This window comes from Oncorhynchus clarkii, chromosome 32 (assembly GCF_045791955.1).
Source record: "Oncorhynchus clarkii lewisi isolate Uvic-CL-2024 chromosome 32, UVic_Ocla_1.0, whole genome shotgun sequence".
Classification (NCBI taxonomy): domain Eukaryota; kingdom Metazoa; phylum Chordata; class Actinopteri; order Salmoniformes; family Salmonidae; genus Oncorhynchus; species Oncorhynchus clarkii.
In genome coordinates, this window is record NC_092178.1 from 35,778,446 (window position 1) to 35,796,239 (window position 17,794).

General features: G+C 41.3%; 1 protein-coding gene across 3 annotated transcripts in view; it reads left to right on the top strand.

The window, feature by feature from the left end:
* LOC139392393 (sterile alpha motif domain-containing protein 12-like) overlaps nt 1-17,794 on the top strand; it is a 118,314-nt gene that overhangs the window by 14,424 nt on the left and 86,096 nt on the right. For all 3 annotated transcript variants that reach the window (XM_071140352.1, XM_071140353.1, XM_071140351.1), the window contains one exon: nt 14,134-14,333. In XM_071140352.1, the coding sequence (XP_070996453.1) occupies nt 14,134-14,333 (200 nt within the window). The remainder of the gene's footprint in view (nt 1-14,133; nt 14,334-17,794) is intronic.

Below are 17,794 nucleotides of genomic sequence, written 5' to 3' on the forward strand. Positions count from 1 at the left end.
GCCTTAAACTTCTCTGGGATATGTGGGATGCTAGCGTCCCATTTTAAAGAAACTTCTCGTTAATCCATCCACTGTGTCTGATTTCAAAAAGGCTTTACGGCGAAAGCACACCTTGCGATTATGTTTGGTCAGCGCCAAGTCACGGAAAAACATACAGCCATTTTCCAAAGAAGTAGAGGTGTCACGAAACTCAGAAATAGTGTTATAAATATTCACTTACCTTTGATCTTCATCGGAATGCACTCCCAGGAGTCCCAGTTCCACAATAAATGTTTGTTTTGTTTCGATAAAGTCCATCATATATGTCCAAATACCTCATTTTTGTTCGCGTTCAGCCCAGTAATCAAATGCGCGATCACTTAGTTCAGACAAAGTCAAAAAAGTTATATTACAGTTCGTAGAAACATGTCAAACGATGTACAGAATCAATCTTTAGGATGTTTTTATCACAAATCTTCAATGTTTCAACCAGACAATTCCTTTGTCTTTAGAAATGCGATGGAATGTAGCCAACTCTCACGGACGCGCGCCTGACTGAGCTCATGGCATTCTGCCAGACCTCTGACTCAAACAGCTCTTATTCTCTCCCCCTTCACAGTAGAAGCCTGAAACAAGGTTCTAAAGACCGTTGACATCTAGTGGAAGCCAGTAGAAGTGCAATATGACCCCTTAGACACTGTACATTGGATAGGCAAAGATTTGAAAAACTACAAACCTCAGATTTCCCACTTCCTGGTTGGTTTTTTTCTCAGGTTTTTGCCTGCCATATGAGTTCTGTTATACTCAGACATCATTCAAACAGCTTTAGAAACTTCAGAGTGTTTTCTATCCAAATCTACTAATTATATGCATATTCTAGCTTTTGGGCCTGAGTAGCAGGCAGTTTACTCTGGGAACCTTATTCATCCAAGCTACTCAATACTGCCCACGTTCCTAAAGCAGTTAAACAGCTTGGAAAATTCCAGAAAATGATGTCATGGCTTTAAAAGCTTCTGATAAGCTAATTGACATAATTTGAGTCAATTGGAGGTGTACCTGTGGGTGTATTTCAAGGCCTACCTTTAAAGTCAATGCCTCTTTGCTTGACATCAGGGAAAAATCCAAATAAATCAGCCAAGACCTCAGATAAAAAATGGTAGACTTCAACAAGTCTGGTTCATCTTTGGGAGCAATTTCCAAATACCTGAAGGTACCACGTTCATCTGTACAAACAATAGTACGCAAATATAAACACCATGGGACCACACAGCTGTCATACCGCTCAGGAAGAAGACGTATTCTGTCTATAGATGAACGTACTTTTGGTGTGGAAAGTGCAAATCAATCCCAGAACAACAGCAAAGGACCTTGTAAAGATGCTGGAGGAAACGGGTACAAAAGTATTCACGTGCACAGTAAAACCAGTCCTATATCGACGTAACCTGAAAGGCTGCTCAGCAAGGAAGAAGCCAGTTATCCAAAACCGCCATAAAAAAGCCAGACTACGGTTTGCAACTGCATATGGGGACAAAGATTGTACTTTTTGGAGAAATGTCCTCTGGTCTGATGAAACAAAAAATAGAACTGTTTGGCCATAATGACCATTGTTATGTTGGGAGGAACATGGGGATGCTTGCAAGCCGAAGAACACCATCCCAACCGTGAAGCACGGGGGTGGCATTATGTTGTGGGGTGCTTTGCTGCAGGAGTGACTGGTGCACTTTACAAAATAGATGGCATCATGAGGAGAGACAATGATGTGGAGATATTGAAGCGACATCTCAAGACATCAGTCAGGAAGTTAAAGCTTGGTCGCAAATGGGTCTTCCAAATGGACATTGCACACTTCCAAAGTTGTTGCAAAATGGCTTAAGGACAATAAAGTCAAGGTATTGGAGTGGCCATCACAAAGCCCTGATCTCAATCCTATAGAAAATGTGTTGGCAAAACTGAAAAAGTGTGTGTGAGCAAGGAGGCCTACAAACCTGACTAAGTTACTCCAGCTCTGTCAGGAGGAATGGGCCAAAATTCACCCAACCGATTGTGGGAAGCTTGTGGAAGGTTACCCAGAACGTTTGACCCAAGTTAATCAATTTAAAGGCAATGCTACCAAATACTAATTGAGTGTATGTAAACTTCTGACCTATTGGGAATTTGATGAAAGAAATAAAAGCTGAACTAAATCACCCGCTACTAATATTCTGACATTTCACACTCTGAAAGTAAAGTGGTGATCCTAACTGGCCTAAAACAATGTTATGTCAGGAATTGTGAAAAACTGAGTTTAAATGTACTTGGTGCACGTGTGTGTGTGTGTGTGTGTGTGTGTGTGTGTGTATACACACACACACAATTACAACAATACTGAATTAATACTTTTTTAGCCTAATATAATACATAAAATCAATTTAGTCTCAAATAAACAATTTGGTTTAAATAATGCAGAAACACTGTTCTGGAAAAGAAAGTATAAGTGCTATATGTGCCATGTAAAAAGCTAACGTTTAAGTTCCTTGCTCAGAACATATGAAAGCTGGTGGTTCCTTTTAACACGAGTCTTCAATATTCCCAGGTAAGGAGTTTTAGGTTGTAGTTATTATAGGACTATTTCTCTCTATATCATTTTGTATTTAATTTACCTATGACTATTGACTACTTATAGGCACCGTAGTATTGCCAGCCTAATCTCGGGAGTTGATAGGCTTGAAGTCATAAACAGCGCTTAGCTTCAAGTATTGCGAATAGCTGCTGGCAATCGCAGGAAATTGCTGTTTGAATGAATGCTTACGAGCCTGCTGCTGCCTACCACCGCTCAGTCAGGCTGCTCTATCAAATCATAGACTTAATTATAATAAACTCACAGAAATACGAGCCTTAGTTTCCAGATTTGACCATATTAATGACCTATCATTTTGAAAACAAAACGTTTATTCTTTCAGTGAAATATGGAACCGTTCTGTGTTTTATCTAACCCTAAGTCTAAATATTGCTGTTACATTGCACAACCTTCAATGTTATGTCATAATTATGGTTAGGTACATTGGTGCAACGATAGTGAATTTTACGCTAATTTTCTTTTGTTAAATCATCACCCATTTGGCGAAGTAGGCTGTGATTCGATGATAAATTAACAGGCACTGCATTGATTATATGCAACGCAGGACAATCTAGTTCAACTAGTAATATCAACCATGTGTAGTTAACTAGTGATTGTTTTTTTTCATAAAATAAGTTTTTAATGCTAGCTAGCAACTTATCTTGGCTCCTTGCTGCACTCGCATAACAGGTGGTCAGCCTGCCTTGCAGTCTCCTCGTGGATTGCAATGTAATCGGAGTCCAAAAATGCTGATTACCGATTGTTATGAAAACTTGAAATCGGCCCTAATTAATCAGCCAACCTCCAGCCTAAAGGGGTCTTTTTCTGCCACAAACTTTTACGCCTTGCCTACATATAGACAAGTGCCCTCTTGAATGACTTAGAGTTGAACCTATGTCGCAGAAGCCAAAACGGGTTGCAACTGCCTCTTTATGACGGCAGACTTCACGGTCAGATTGCATGTTTTTTTTCATACGCCTTTAAGCGACCAGATAAAGACTGCTGATTATGTACCCAGATTGACACATTGAACTGTCTAGAGTTTTCCCCTTTAGTTAACACCATCAACGTTTCGCACTACTGTGAGAATTGTACTCGAATTCGAGAGTTATATCAATGACTTTGAAATTGTCTCTCTTCCGCGGCTTCAATCACTCCGCAGAATGGGGCTCAGTGAACATGGTTATCCAGAGCTGTGACAAAGCAGAAGTACACACACAGTAGGTTGACTCAATGTCTACGTCCTGGTACCCTAATCACATTATAGTGCACTACCTTTGACCAGGGCTCATAAGACTGTTCAAGACTAGTGCACTATAAAGGGAATAGGGTGCCATTTTGGACACGTTCTTTATTCAAAGGAGATGGGAATCATATTCATGACAAAAATAGGTCCTACTTTCTTACGTTTCTTTACCCCCTAGTATTTCCACTTAGTTTTGCGCTATATTCAAACTGTTAGTTACATTGTTTGTTAGACAAACATGCTCAAGTTAAATCCATGTATGATGATCATGAAGCGTCACTTGTGTCCAAATATTACTTTCACTTTGTTCTTCCAACAACGTGTGAGAAAAGAGCGCAATAGCCACTAACTGCGACGTGAATAATCCATATCCCCAGTATAGCTCCCTTCTCCCCTAATCTGCATCGGATGCGCTGCTACTCACAACGTTTCAGAGATCAAGTTATGATACCGTTTTGTATTATATCAAATGCTCGCAGTCAAACAACCGATAATAATGCATGACTGTTTGGTCGGGACTGCGTTTCCATCTGCAGTGATCCTCTCCCGGTACGAATTGAACCGAGCCCACCCTTTTCGAGCGAACGGTGGTGCATTGTTTTAGTGCGCTCCCGAGTGTGGACAGTGTTCACAACAGTCCAAACGAACTAAGGGGGTAAATGCACCAGAGTTCGGAAAAACCACACCCTCTTAGAGGTCATTCATGCCCTTGACTGAGTGAATTGATTATTGTGACAGACAGCTAAAAAATGTTTTGCTGATGTTACAGTACACATGGGACACCATAGCAGTTACGTGCTCTCGGTGCCTTGCATCAATTGCATATTTATCAGGTCTAAAATTAGACTGCGTTACATCATCCTTGTATCGCTGTGCGGGAATCTGCCTCAGTACATAGTGTGCGTCAGTGGAAAAAAGGATGCCTTCCAATTTAAATCAAATCAGTAATTGGGAGTTACACAAGCTTAGTGGGAGGAATAGGAGGTTCTCTAATCAGTGACTGACTAAATATAGGCTGTGAATATGAAGACCGTCTTTGTGAAACCATAATGAATCTGGCATGATATCTTATCCATCCTAACTGCTTTTATTGACTACAATATGGCTGAAGCGATTAGTGATGTTGTAATCAAATAAAAAAATGTAATCAAACTGTCACATGCGCCGAATACAGCAAGTGTAGACCTTACCGTAAAATGCTTACTTACAAGCCCTTAACCAACCGTGCTGTTCAAGAGTTAAGAAAATATTTACCAAATAAACAAAAGTAAAAGAAATAACAATGAGGCTATATACAAGGGGTACTGGTTAGAGGTAGACCGATTTCATGGTTTCATAGCAATCGGCATTTTTGGATGCCGATTATGGCCGATTACATTGCAATCCACGAGCAGACTGCGTGGCAGGCTGACAACCTGTTACGCAAGTGCAGCTTCAAAAGGACCTTGTGGCTGCAAGGAGCCAAGGTAAGTTGCTAGCTAGCGTTAAACTTATCTTAGAAAAAAACAATCAATCAATCTTAACATAATCACTAGTTAACTACACCTGGTTGATGATATTACTAGTCTAACTAGCTTGTCCTGCGTTGAATATAATCAGTGCGGTGCCTGTTAATTTATCAGCATATCACAGCCTACTTCGCCAAACGGGTGATGATTTAACAAAAGAAAATTGGTGTAAAATTCACGTAAAAAAGCACTGTCGTTGCACCAATGTACCTAACCATAAACATCAATGCCTTTCTTAAAATCAGTACACAAGTATATATTTTTTAAACCTGCATATTTAGTTTAAAAAAATTTAATGGTATCAGGCAATATTAACTAGGGGAAATGGTCACTTCTCTTGCGTTCCAGTGCAAGCAGAGTCCGGGTATATGCAGCAGTTTGGGCCGCTTGGCATGTTGCGAACTGTGTTTCTTCCAAACAAGACTAATTAATTTGTCAGAATTGTATATAATTATGACATAACATTGATGGTTGTGCAATGTAACAGCAATATTTAGACTTAGGGTTGCCACCCGTTAGATGAAATGCGTAACGGTTCCGTATTTCACTGAAAGAATAAACAATTTTTTTCAAAATGTTTTTTCCGGATTTGACCATATTAATGACCTAGGGCTCGTATTTCTGTGTTTATTATATTATAATTTAAGTCTATGATATTTTATAGAGCAGTCTGACTGAGTGGTGGTAGGCAGCAGCAGGCTCGTAAGCATTCATTCAAACAGCACTTTCCTGCGTTTACCAGCAGCTCTTCGCAATACTTGAATCACAGTGCTGTTTATTGACGTCAAGCCTATCAACTCCCGAGATTAGGCTGGCAATACTAAAGTGCCTATAAGAACATCCAATAGTCAAAGGTAAATGAAATACAAATGGTATAGAGAGAAATAGTCATAATAACTACAACCTAAAACTTATTAACTGGGAATATTGAAGACTCATGTTAAAAGGAACCACCAGCTTTCATATGTTCTCATGTTCTGAGCAAGGAACTTAAACTTTTTAAGTTCCTTGAACTTCAGCTTTTTTACATGGCACATATTTATTCCAAGTTGAACATGTTTCATTATTTATTTTAGACTAAATTGATTTGATTTATGTATTATATTAATTTAAAATACGTGTTCATTCAGTATTGTTGTAATTGTCATTATTATATATTATAGAGGGGAAAAAAATCTGCCGATTTTAATGTAATAATCCTAATCGGTCAACCTCCTAATTTAGGTTTATCATACCTGCTGAAGCCCCAAAGCTGACTTTTGTCACAATTGTTTTTGGCACTTTTTTGTTTTATTGCAGTTGCTAAATTGGGAATGTTGTGCCGTTCTGGGAGTGTTGTGTTCTGCTGAAATATTAAACACTGTCCTTATGCTCCGACTCGAGCATATCATGTATTTTTGTGTAGATCAGATCCTAGACCTTGTCAGTACTGTCAGGCACATGGTTAACAGCATCAAAGGTTGTTTGTGAGTACTCTAATACAGTGCATTCAGAAACTATTCAGACCCCTTGACTTTTTCCACATTTTGTTAGGTTACAGCCTTATTGAAAAATTGATTAAATCGTTTTTTTCCCCCTCAGTCTACACACACTACCCCATAATGACAAAGCAAAAACAGGTTTTTAGATTTTGTTTTGCAAATATATTTTAAAAATATATATATTTTACATAAGTATTCAGACCCTTTTCTCAGTACTTTGTTAAAGCACCTTTGGCAGCGATTAAGGCCTTGTCTTCTTGGGTATGACGCTACAAGCTTGGCACACCTGTAATTGGGGAGTTTCTCTCATTCTTCTCTGCAGATCCTCTCAAGCTCTGTCAGATTGGATGGGGAGCTTCGCTGCACAGCTATTTTCAGGTCTCTACAGAGATGTTTGATCGGGTTCAAGTCCGGGCTCTGGCTGGGCCACTCAAGAAAAATTCAGAGACTTGTCCCGAAGCAACTCCTGCATTGTATTGTATTGGCTGTGTGGTTAGGGTCGTTGTCCTGTTGGAAAGTGAACCTTCGCCCCAGTCTGAGGTCCTGAGTGCTGGAGCAGGTTTTTATAAAGGTTATTTTACTTTGCTCCGTTCATCTTTACCTTGATCTTGACTAGTCACCTAGTCCCTGCCGCTGAAAAACATCCCCACAGCATGATACTGCCCCCACCATCCTTCACCGTAGGGATGGTATTGGGCAAGTGATGAGCGGTGCCTGGTTTCCTCCAGATGCGACACTTGGCATTCAGGCCAAAGAGTTGTTGGAGCCAACTCATGTATTGCAAGGTTGTATATGACCTATGTGGGTGGACAGAATTGACCTATGAATCTTAATGCGCTAATTACATATACGGTAACAATATTGACTCATGCCTGAACTTTGCAGCAGCTGAGTTGACACCTCAATCCTGTAGTGACAAAGCTAAGCCATGCATGCCAAGGCCCTGTTAGCTGCGATGACTAAATGCATCTCAATGCAAGCAGCACAGTTGACCTATAAATCTTGAGGCCCTGTACAAACAGCCTGTGGCAAAGAACTAGGCCAGAGCAACCTGGCGCGACCGAAGTAGAGTAGCTGGCATCTGGCATCTATCTAGGAGGGTAAATCCATTTATATTAAATTACATTTTGACAGCACCTCTTTTGATTTGAACTTAACCTTCCATACATATTTGCCTATTGTAGAAGTGCTCCGAAAGTGACTTTTTGGACCTGAATGCCGAAACATTCAAGATGCTCAAAGATGACCTAATTTTGCATACCCCACCATACCATGAGACATCCATGTCTTCATCACTGGAAAAGATAAACGGTTGAGATTGATATAATTTAAGAGGTTACAAACAGGGTTATCAAACTATTTTATAATTTCTACGTTTCATAATTTCTACATTCTTTGTTTTTGCAAATTTTCTATATTGTAGAATAATAGTGAAAACAAACTACGAAATAACACACATGAATCATGTCGTAACCCAAAGTGTTAGAAAATATATTTTGATTTGTTTGTTTGAGATTCTTCAAATCACCACCCCTTTGCCTTGATGACAGCTTTGCACACTCTTGGCATTCTCTCAACCAGCTTCACCTGGAATGCTTTTGCAACAGTCTTGAAGGAGTTCCCACATATGCTGAGTACTTGTTAGCTGCTTTAACTTCACTCTGCGGTCCAACTCATCCCAAACCATCTCAATTGGGTTGAGGTCGGGTGATTGTGGAGGCCAGGTCATCTGATGCAGCACTCCATCAAACTCTTTATTGGTAAAATAGTCCTTACACAGCCTGGAGGTGTGTTGGGTCATTGTCCTGTTGAAAAACAAATGATAGTCCCACTAAGCCCAAACCAGATGGGATGGCGTATCGCTGCAGAATGCTGTGGTAGCCATGCGTGTTAAGTGTGCCTTGAATTCTAAATGAATCATGCAATTTCTGAGGCTGGTACTGTAACTCTAATGAACTTATCCTCTGCAGCAGAGGTAACTCAGGGTCTTCCATTCCTGTGGCAGTCCTCGTGAGAGCCAGTTTCATCATGGCACTTGATGGGTTTTTGCAACTGCACTTGGAAGACGATTTCAAGTTCTTAATTTTCCGCATTGACTGACCTTCATGTGTTACTTTAACGTTTGAGACAACATGCTCTAGCATACAGGGTGGGTGTCATATTTTGGCTGCTAAATGCACTAAAATGGGAATCAAATGTTAATTTCAACTTTCAAATTGTACCACAAAGATGGCGATCCACACATCAGAGAGTGTTGAATTGAATGGGAATATCTGTTTTTAAATTATACTGTTAATCTTCCATAGGAAACCTTTTGAAATCATAGAAATATATGTAATTCAATTTCAATGCTGTACCAGTTAAATTGCAGTGGTCAGAAGGGTTTGGTCCATTCTATGAATTCGATTTCCATGGTTTTCAAATGACACCCACACTGCATTCAAGAGCGGGTGGGCCTGGCTGCCAAGTGGGTGGGCCTATGCCCACACATGGCTGCACCTCTACAGTCATGGCCAAAGGTTTTGAGAATGACACAAATATTAATTTTCACAAAGTCTGCTGCCTCAGTTTGTATGATGGCAATTTGCATATACTCCAGAATGTTATGAGTGATCAGATGAATTGCAATTAATTGTAAAGTCCTTATTTGCCATGCAAATGAACTGAATCTCAAACATTTCCACTGAATTTCAGCCCTGCCACAAAAGGACCAGCTGACATGTCAGTGATTCTCTCGTTATCACAGGTGTGAGTGTTGACGAGGACAAGGCTGGAGATCACTCTGTCATGCTGATTGAGTTCGAATAACAGACTGGAAGCTTCAAAAGGAGGGAATCATTGCTTGGAATCATTGTTCTTCCTCTGTCAATCATGGTTACCTGCAAAGAAGCACCTTGCCATTAGGCAAAAGTGATAACTAAGTGGCTCGGGTAACAAAGCATCAATATTTTGGGTCCATGGCCAGGAAACTCCCCAGACCTTAATCCCATTGAGAACTTGTGGTCAATCCTCAAGAGGCAGGTGGACAAATAAAACCCCAGAAATTCTGACAACCTCCAAGTATCGATTATGCAAGAATGGGCTGCCATCAGTCAGGATGTGGCCCAGAAGGGAATTGACGGCATGCCAGGGCGGATTGCGGAGGTCTTGAAAAAGAAGGGTCAACACTTTAAATATTGACTCTTTGCATCAACTTCATGTAATTGTCAATAAAAGCCTTTGACACTTAGGAAACACTTGTAATTATACTTCAGTATTCCCTAGTAACATCTGACAAAAATTTCTAAAGACACTGAAGCAGCCAACTTTGTGAAAATTAATGTCATTCTCAAAATGTTGGCCACGACTGTACAGTCATGTGAAATCCATAGATTTATGGATTTGAATTATTTCAATTAACTGATTTCCTTTTGGACTGTAACTCAAAGTCTTTTTGAAATTGTTGCATTTTTATATTTTTTGTTCAGTATAGTAACCGAGACAACCTACTCATCTCTGCTGTTGTGATGAAGTTGACCCATGCATTTCAATGCCCCGTTGGCTGAGATGACCTATGCATGTCAAAGCTGAGCTAGCCCTGACAAAGTATTGATAGAGATAGTCCCCGTCCACTCATTGGCTTAGTCAATGAGTCACCTGAGGTGAAGATCCTCATATGGGACAACGAGCTCCTTTTCCGCTCATGTTCCAATTACTACTTTAGGCAAGCGTGTAACAAGGATCTGACTGTGCCTTCCCCCTGCTGATGGAAAATGTGCTCTTGAAAGTCCTTAGGGGAGTCAGTTGTGGAGACTCACTTATGCTTTATACTTTTTGGAGAGATTGAGACTTTTTTTTCTGACTGTGCATGCATAAATATATGACAGAGTGAACCACAGATGGAGGATGCTAAAAGACTGCATGCAAATATACAACACCCATTACCCACACTCTGTCGGTCCATAAAATCCCCAAAATAGTTGTTTGCTTCCAGAGCATCTACAGAGGAGTAAATATGATTTTTCTGCAGCTTATGAAAAGGCTTATTTGTGGTTAGCGATCAAAGCTACTGTTTTTTAAAAGATCAGCATATAAAAGTGAGTCTATGGAGCCCCCCCCCCCCCATGGGTGAAAGGGCGAAAGCTCACGCCCCTTAGCGGCTCACTAATTAACTTCACCTTTGGGGAAATGTCCTGGGAGTTGGCGGCTGAGGCCCCTAATGTAGGGTACAGGGCTCCAGTCAGCTAGTCTTTCTCCAGGCCTGGTTTCTGGTTCATAGTGTATGCACATACTCTGCTCTACTTGGAGGGTGAAGCCGGAGTGCCACGGCGACCAGCTCACACTGAGCAAACTTAACTTCTGATTATATCGGCTTCACTTTAGATCTGTTGGCCCAGATATGGCTCTGGATGCCTGTGTAGGGAAAATAGAACTAGGATTTAAAAAAATGTATTTATAGTACAAATGGACTTTTAATAGCCTACTTGTGCTTCCACAACCTTTACCACCTTGTTTACCCCTTGTTCCAATCCAAACTTTGATGTTGGATTGCATGGATGCTGATCTCAAATCAAATCCAAGTTTATTTGTCACTTGCGCCGAATACAACAGGTGTAGCCCTTACAGTGAAATGCTTCTTTACAGGCTCTAACCAATAGTGCAAAAAAGGTGTCCGGTGAACAATGGGTAAGTAAAGAAATAAAACAACAGTAAAAAGACAGGCTATATTACAGTAGCGAGGCTATAAAAGTACCGAGGCTAAATACAGACACCGGTTAGTCAGGCTGATTTGAGGTAGTATGTAGATATGGTTAAAGTGACTATGCATATATGATGAACAGAGAGTAGCAGCAGCGTAAAAAGAAGGGTTGGGGGGGGCATGCAAATAGTCCAGGTAGCCATTTGTTTACCTGTTCAGGAGTCTTATGGGGGTAAAAACTGTTGAAGTCTTTTTGTCCTAGACTTGGCACTCCGGTACCGCTTGACATGCGGTAGTAGAGAGAACAGTCTATGACTGGGGTGGCTGGGGTCTTTGACAATTTTTAGGGCCTTCCTCTGACACTGCCTGGTGTAGAAGTCCTGGATGGCAGGCAGCTTAGCCCCAGTGATGTGCTGGACCGTACACACTACCCTCTGTAGTGCCTTGCGGTCAGAGGCCGAGCAATTGCCAGGCAGGATGCTCTCGATGTTGCAGCTGTAGAACCTTTTGAGGATCTCAGGACCTGGGGGCTTCATGGATGATCTGGGAGCTTCATGGAGCCTGACTTTTAAAAAAACATCTGAGGGAAAGTCTAATGCTCATCATTGTATATCTTTATGTTATTTATATCTTTATGTTGTGGAAACTATACCATTACAACAGCGTGATATGAGTCCATATACAGGTGATAAAACATAATTATACAGGGCTGCTATGTTGTAGTACTCGTACGACCTTCGGATTCATGACCAACCTTTGTCCTTCCAAAGACCACTGATACAGTCATTCCAATTGCCAAGATGGTGGTTCTATGCGTTTCTTTGCTCCCTTTCCCTGTCATTGACTCGGCCTCATTGAGAGAAAAAAGGAGGGGGGGGGGGAGCAGACGGCTGCGGCTCTCTTCCATCACCATTTGCGCATGTCGGAGAGGAAAGGAGTGGGGGTGAACGTTCTGGACTATTGCAGGAAAAAAATCATCCTTTTCCTCAACCCCCACCTACCCCACTGAGCCCTCTTCCTCAACAGGACAGAGAGCCAGGCAACTCCATCTTTCCCGCTCCTTTCATCCCTCCCCTCTATCCATTTTCTCTCTCGTTCAATAGATTTCCATATTGCTGTAATTTTACAGATTTAACATAATTCACTGCTGCTCCAGAATGGTTGAACACCAGTCCTACAATGCGTTACGATACATAGAGGGAGAGCGCAAAAGAACGAGCGAGGCGACAAGCGTGCAGGAGGATAGCTAGCTCTGTGCCATGCATCCTAAATTGCCTTTGGTTAAAACATGGCCCTCGTGTACATGTGTATTGCCCTTTTCTATTTAAAGGGGAATGCATCATGGTTTCTGCCTAGTTTCAGCTTGAAACTGAAACTACACCAGATGTCTGGTAATCACCTAGTCTTGTCAACTGCTATTGATAATGAAGTGGCATTGTAAGTGTTCAATAGAGTTCAGGTCACATGTATTGCTGCGATTGTTTTTTTTTTAATAGTTTACTATTGCAAGGACTTAACTGCCCCGGGTTCATGTCTGGCTGTCTAATTTTCATTTTATTTCAATCAGCTCAAATTTGAAACAAACACTTCTCTCATATTTTAATGATTTATTAGTTAGTCTTGTAGCTTATAATTGTCCGTCAAATCAAGCAGGACGTTGTCCAGTAACCCTTTGTGGTAATCTCTGCTGTACGTTGTGGTGCCATCAAGAAGTAGACTGAGGTGGTAGAGCATCAGAATCAGAAGGGCATCTCGCCGCCTTTTACTCTACTAGGAGGGAAAAACGCTTTTTAAAAAAACAACTAATTTGAGTTTTTCCCTATTGGGTTTCCTGTAATCTCTCGGTAACAGCTGCCTAAACTTGTTCTGGGCCACTATCTGCCACCTGGCATCGTGCCAACACGACTTACATCAGGGTCAGATTTATGGACGTGTCTTTTTAATCTCCCCGCAATGCAAATTTGCCTGTCGCAGGAAATCATTAGAAGTTATTATGCAGCTTGTGTAGTTTGTGTACCCTCAAACAAATGGTGTGGGGTTAGACTGGGTCAGAGTTTTGCCGCCAAAATTGTGTTTAAAAAAAAATAATAATATTGAAAGAGATCACAGTCAGGAAAACCGTTATAATCTTTGACCTCAAACATAAGGTTGCGTTTTATTGGTTTTGGATCATTTTCAAAAGCCTGATGGATGGTAAACTACTTTAGTCTACCATGGTAACTCCTGTCAGTACTTTCTGTTTTCTGACGTCAAATAGTGCCTGCGATCTACTTTTATCTAGATGTGTAATTATGTCATGATTGTCAGTGTTATAAAAGCTTTACACAAATGTTAGGGCTAATTGTTGAATCTTTTCCAAGGAAGATAGTGTTGGCCACTCTATCAAATTGTAATGTACCGCCCTCTAGTGATCTACTGGTATTCAAGTACTTTTATAGTAGAACATGCATCAAGAACTCAAATGTGGTAACACTGGTTGGTACCTTTGCTACTGGTATTCAAGTACTTACTTTTCCATTGTTGTATTTGTTGCATTTCTGAACTATTACCAACCAGCAAGATGGTTGGTACACACATCTATACTGTACAAATGCATGTCATATAGTTTAACTTTGTGTCCGTCCCCTCCCCATTTATCCCTGCAGCTGTCCACTGCAACCTGAGCCAGAATGGGATCGACCACCAGATGATGTGCCCGGACGACGTGACCTCGCACCTGGAGGAGCAGCCCCTAGACCAAGGCGCCGTGCTGGACGACGACAGCCCCACCTATCAGGACGTGAGCCCCGGGTACCAGCGCCACTCACTGCCCCAGCGCTCCGTCTCCGAGTCAGAACTCTCCCGGGTAAGAACAGGGGGACTTCAATGTAGCCTTTCTCAACCCAGTCATTCCATATATTTTATGTATCATAACCCTAGCACAACTGATTCAAATGGCTGATTAGTTGACTAGTTTCAGGTGTACAAGGTGTTGGAGCACATAAAATATATGGTACAGCTGGTGTCAAAGTCTGCTCTAACGAATGACAGGATAGGTACCAGGCTGGGGTGACCACTCGTACCACGATCATTGGTCTGTAATAGATTTGTAGGTTCATTTTGGGATATTAGTAACAGCCCTTTCGCTCTACGGTTGCACATTTTTACAGACTTTCAAGAATGTAATTCTAACCAATTTTAATTGCCCATCTTGATTTCAATAATTACTTCCTTACTGCACACTTTCTGGCACCTAACCATTGCGGTCTTTCGACAGCCCTTATTCAATGTTTCCTGAGAACTATTTACTTAAATTAAAGGTTGTCGTCAGTGGAGATTTGTTTTTATTTCCTCTACAAAAATAGCATCCTGTCGAGGCAACGGACTGGACATTTCCTCCTCTTTCCGCCTCTGTCTCTGAAGGGAGATGAGAAAGAAAATGACAGATAATTATCTGGCTAACTGGAACTGCTTTCACCCAGACAATATGTCCTTCGAGAAGCTCCACATAGCTACGCCTTTGATTGGAAAAACTAGGATGCTTTTAGTCTCACTGCGTGGCGCAGGCCTTCTATGTTCCTACAGTATACAAGTAAGAGTGATAAACCACCATGTAGGTTAATTTGAAAAATAATGTCATGACTGCATGGACTCCTCATTAGAAACCTATAGGAGTAATGTTAGGATGTCTTAATGCCAAACAATTTTCAACCATGCACGTTGTACAGTTTCCGTCTGTTGAGTTCATGACTTCGATCCCCTTTTAACACTACTGAGCCAAGCTGTACTGCTCTGGCCAGGCTACACATACCTCTAGTTGCTGGAACATGTTTGAAAATAAAATGTCAGAGCCAGCACAGTAAGGTGCAGTTCAGCCAATAGGGAAACTCTGTGGCTAAGCAACAGCATCGACTGAAAGCATGACCTGGTAGAGCGTGGTGCTTGCAATGCCAGCATAGTGGGTTCTATTCCCGGGATCACGCAGCTGTAAAATGTATGCGCACATGACTGTAAGCTGCTTTGGATAAAAGTGTCTACTAAATGGCATGTGTTATATACTGAACAAAATATAAACGCAACATGAAACAATTTTTATGATTTTACTGAGTTACAGTTCATATAAGGAAATCGGTCAATTTAAATTAATTCATTAGGCCCTAATCTATGGATTTGACAACTCTGCATGGGTGCTGCCATGACTGGGCTCCCCAGTGGGTGAGCCTATGACCTCCCAGGCCCACCCTTGGCAGCGCCCATGCAGAGTCGCGAAATCTATAGATGAATAATGATGAATTTATTTCAAACGACCGATTTCCTTTATATGAACAGCAAATCAGAATCAGTTTTTCCCCACGAAAGGTCTTTATGACAGCCAGAAATATTCCTCCGATGATCCCGCAGGTGACGAAGCTGGATGTGGAGAGCTGGCATGGTTACACATGGTCTGCGGTTGTGAGGCCAGGTGGACGTACTGCCAAATTCTCTTAAATGACGAAGGCGGTTTGTGGTAGAGAAATTAACATTAAATTCTCTGGCAACAGCTCTGGTGGACATTCCTGCAGTCAGCATGCCAATTGCACACGAGACATCTGTGGCATTGTGTTGCGTGACAAAACTGCACATTTTAGAGTGGCCTTTTATTGTCCCCCGCACAAGGTAATGATCATGCTGTATTCTTAAAAAAAAAAACGTTTGACCCCTTTTTCTAGTTAGTCTTGTCCCATCGCTGCAACTCCCGTAGGGACTCGGGAGAGTCGAAGGTCGAGAGCCATGCATCTTACGAAACACGACCCTGCCAAGCTGCACTGCTTCTTGACACAATGCTCGCTTAACCCGGAAGCCAGCCGCACCCAATGTGTTGCAGGAAACACCGTACAACTGGTGATCGTGTCAGCGTGCATACACCTGGCCCGCCACAGGAGTCGCTAGAGAGATAAGGCGACAAGGGAATCCCGGCCGGCCAAACCTTCCCCTAACCCGGACAACGCTGGGCCAATTGTGTGTCGCCTCGTGGGTCACCCATTAAAAGCCAGTGTTGTGTATGTTCTTTCTTTGTGTCCCAATAGTCTGTTTCCGCACTGCTTGTAAATCCAATACGTGTGTGAGGGGTATATATTATGTATAACCTACCTAAAAAGAGATTGCTATGTGCACAGGTAAGATCAGGAATATTGCCTCTGCGTATTGAAACAGGTCAGATCAGGAATATTGCCTCTGCGTATTGAAACAGGTCAGATCAGGAATATTGTCTCTGCGTATTGAAACAGGTCATGTCTACCTATAATTAAATTGAAAAAATATTGTGTGTGTGTAGGCTTGTCTACCATATGAATCCTCTCTTTGTGTCAGACTGGGTTCAAGTGACTTGTTTATTTGTATGTATCTGGTGTACATTATTTTACTGCTCTAGGGGTGTAATTATTGTTTGGATAACCTTATTTACTATTATGTATAGATTTATTTTTTTATTTAAAAAATCGCTGAGGCGCAATGCAGAAAACGCCGGAAGAATGCTCATTTAATTACCATAGTGAATTATTGTAATGTTTGTTTCAATTAATCCCATAAGGGTTGGTTTGCCAATTCTCAATTTGACACGAAAATAAAATGTCATTCGTTCCAATTTCAACCCGGAAGCGTCTTTAAAATGGTTATTAATTTACGTAGCTTGTTATTTCTCCCTTGCCGCACGGCCTACCGTCCACATATAGAGACAGCCTAGCCTGATTTATCCCCGCAATGAAATTGAATAATTAGCGACTTTTCAGCGCCTTTGAGCTTTCGGGGAGAGAGAAACTATGGGCCCAATGCCGCAATGCCGAACTAGGTCATTGAGCTACGGAGGGGATAGGGAGGGAACGAGACGGGCTCAATGTCTCAAATACACACTTATTCGGTCAGCGTGACGCTAATCGTTATTCCCTCATCACTGAGGAAATAATTGTGTACTGTATCAATGGAATGATGCGGTGTGGTAATTTATTCGCTAGGTGGCGCTGTATGTTTGAGAATGCCAGAGCTGTTTACTTCCCTACCAAGGAAAAGAGCAGTAACTGCTTATAGAGTGAAACTGAGAAAAATGACTTTTTATTGTCCAGCCAAATGAATTGTAAGCACAATCATTGGAGATCTGTCATACTATGAGGTTATTTTAATTGTATTAATATTGACCCTGACCTCTGACTAGACGGCAGGTACTGCCTTCTTGCTTGATACAACCACTGGTTTCCATGCTGATTTAAAAAAAAATATATTTTTACACAAACTTGTTAATGTATTTATTTGTGGCTGTCAGTGTCATATAGTTTGCTTCTTGTATCAGCAAAG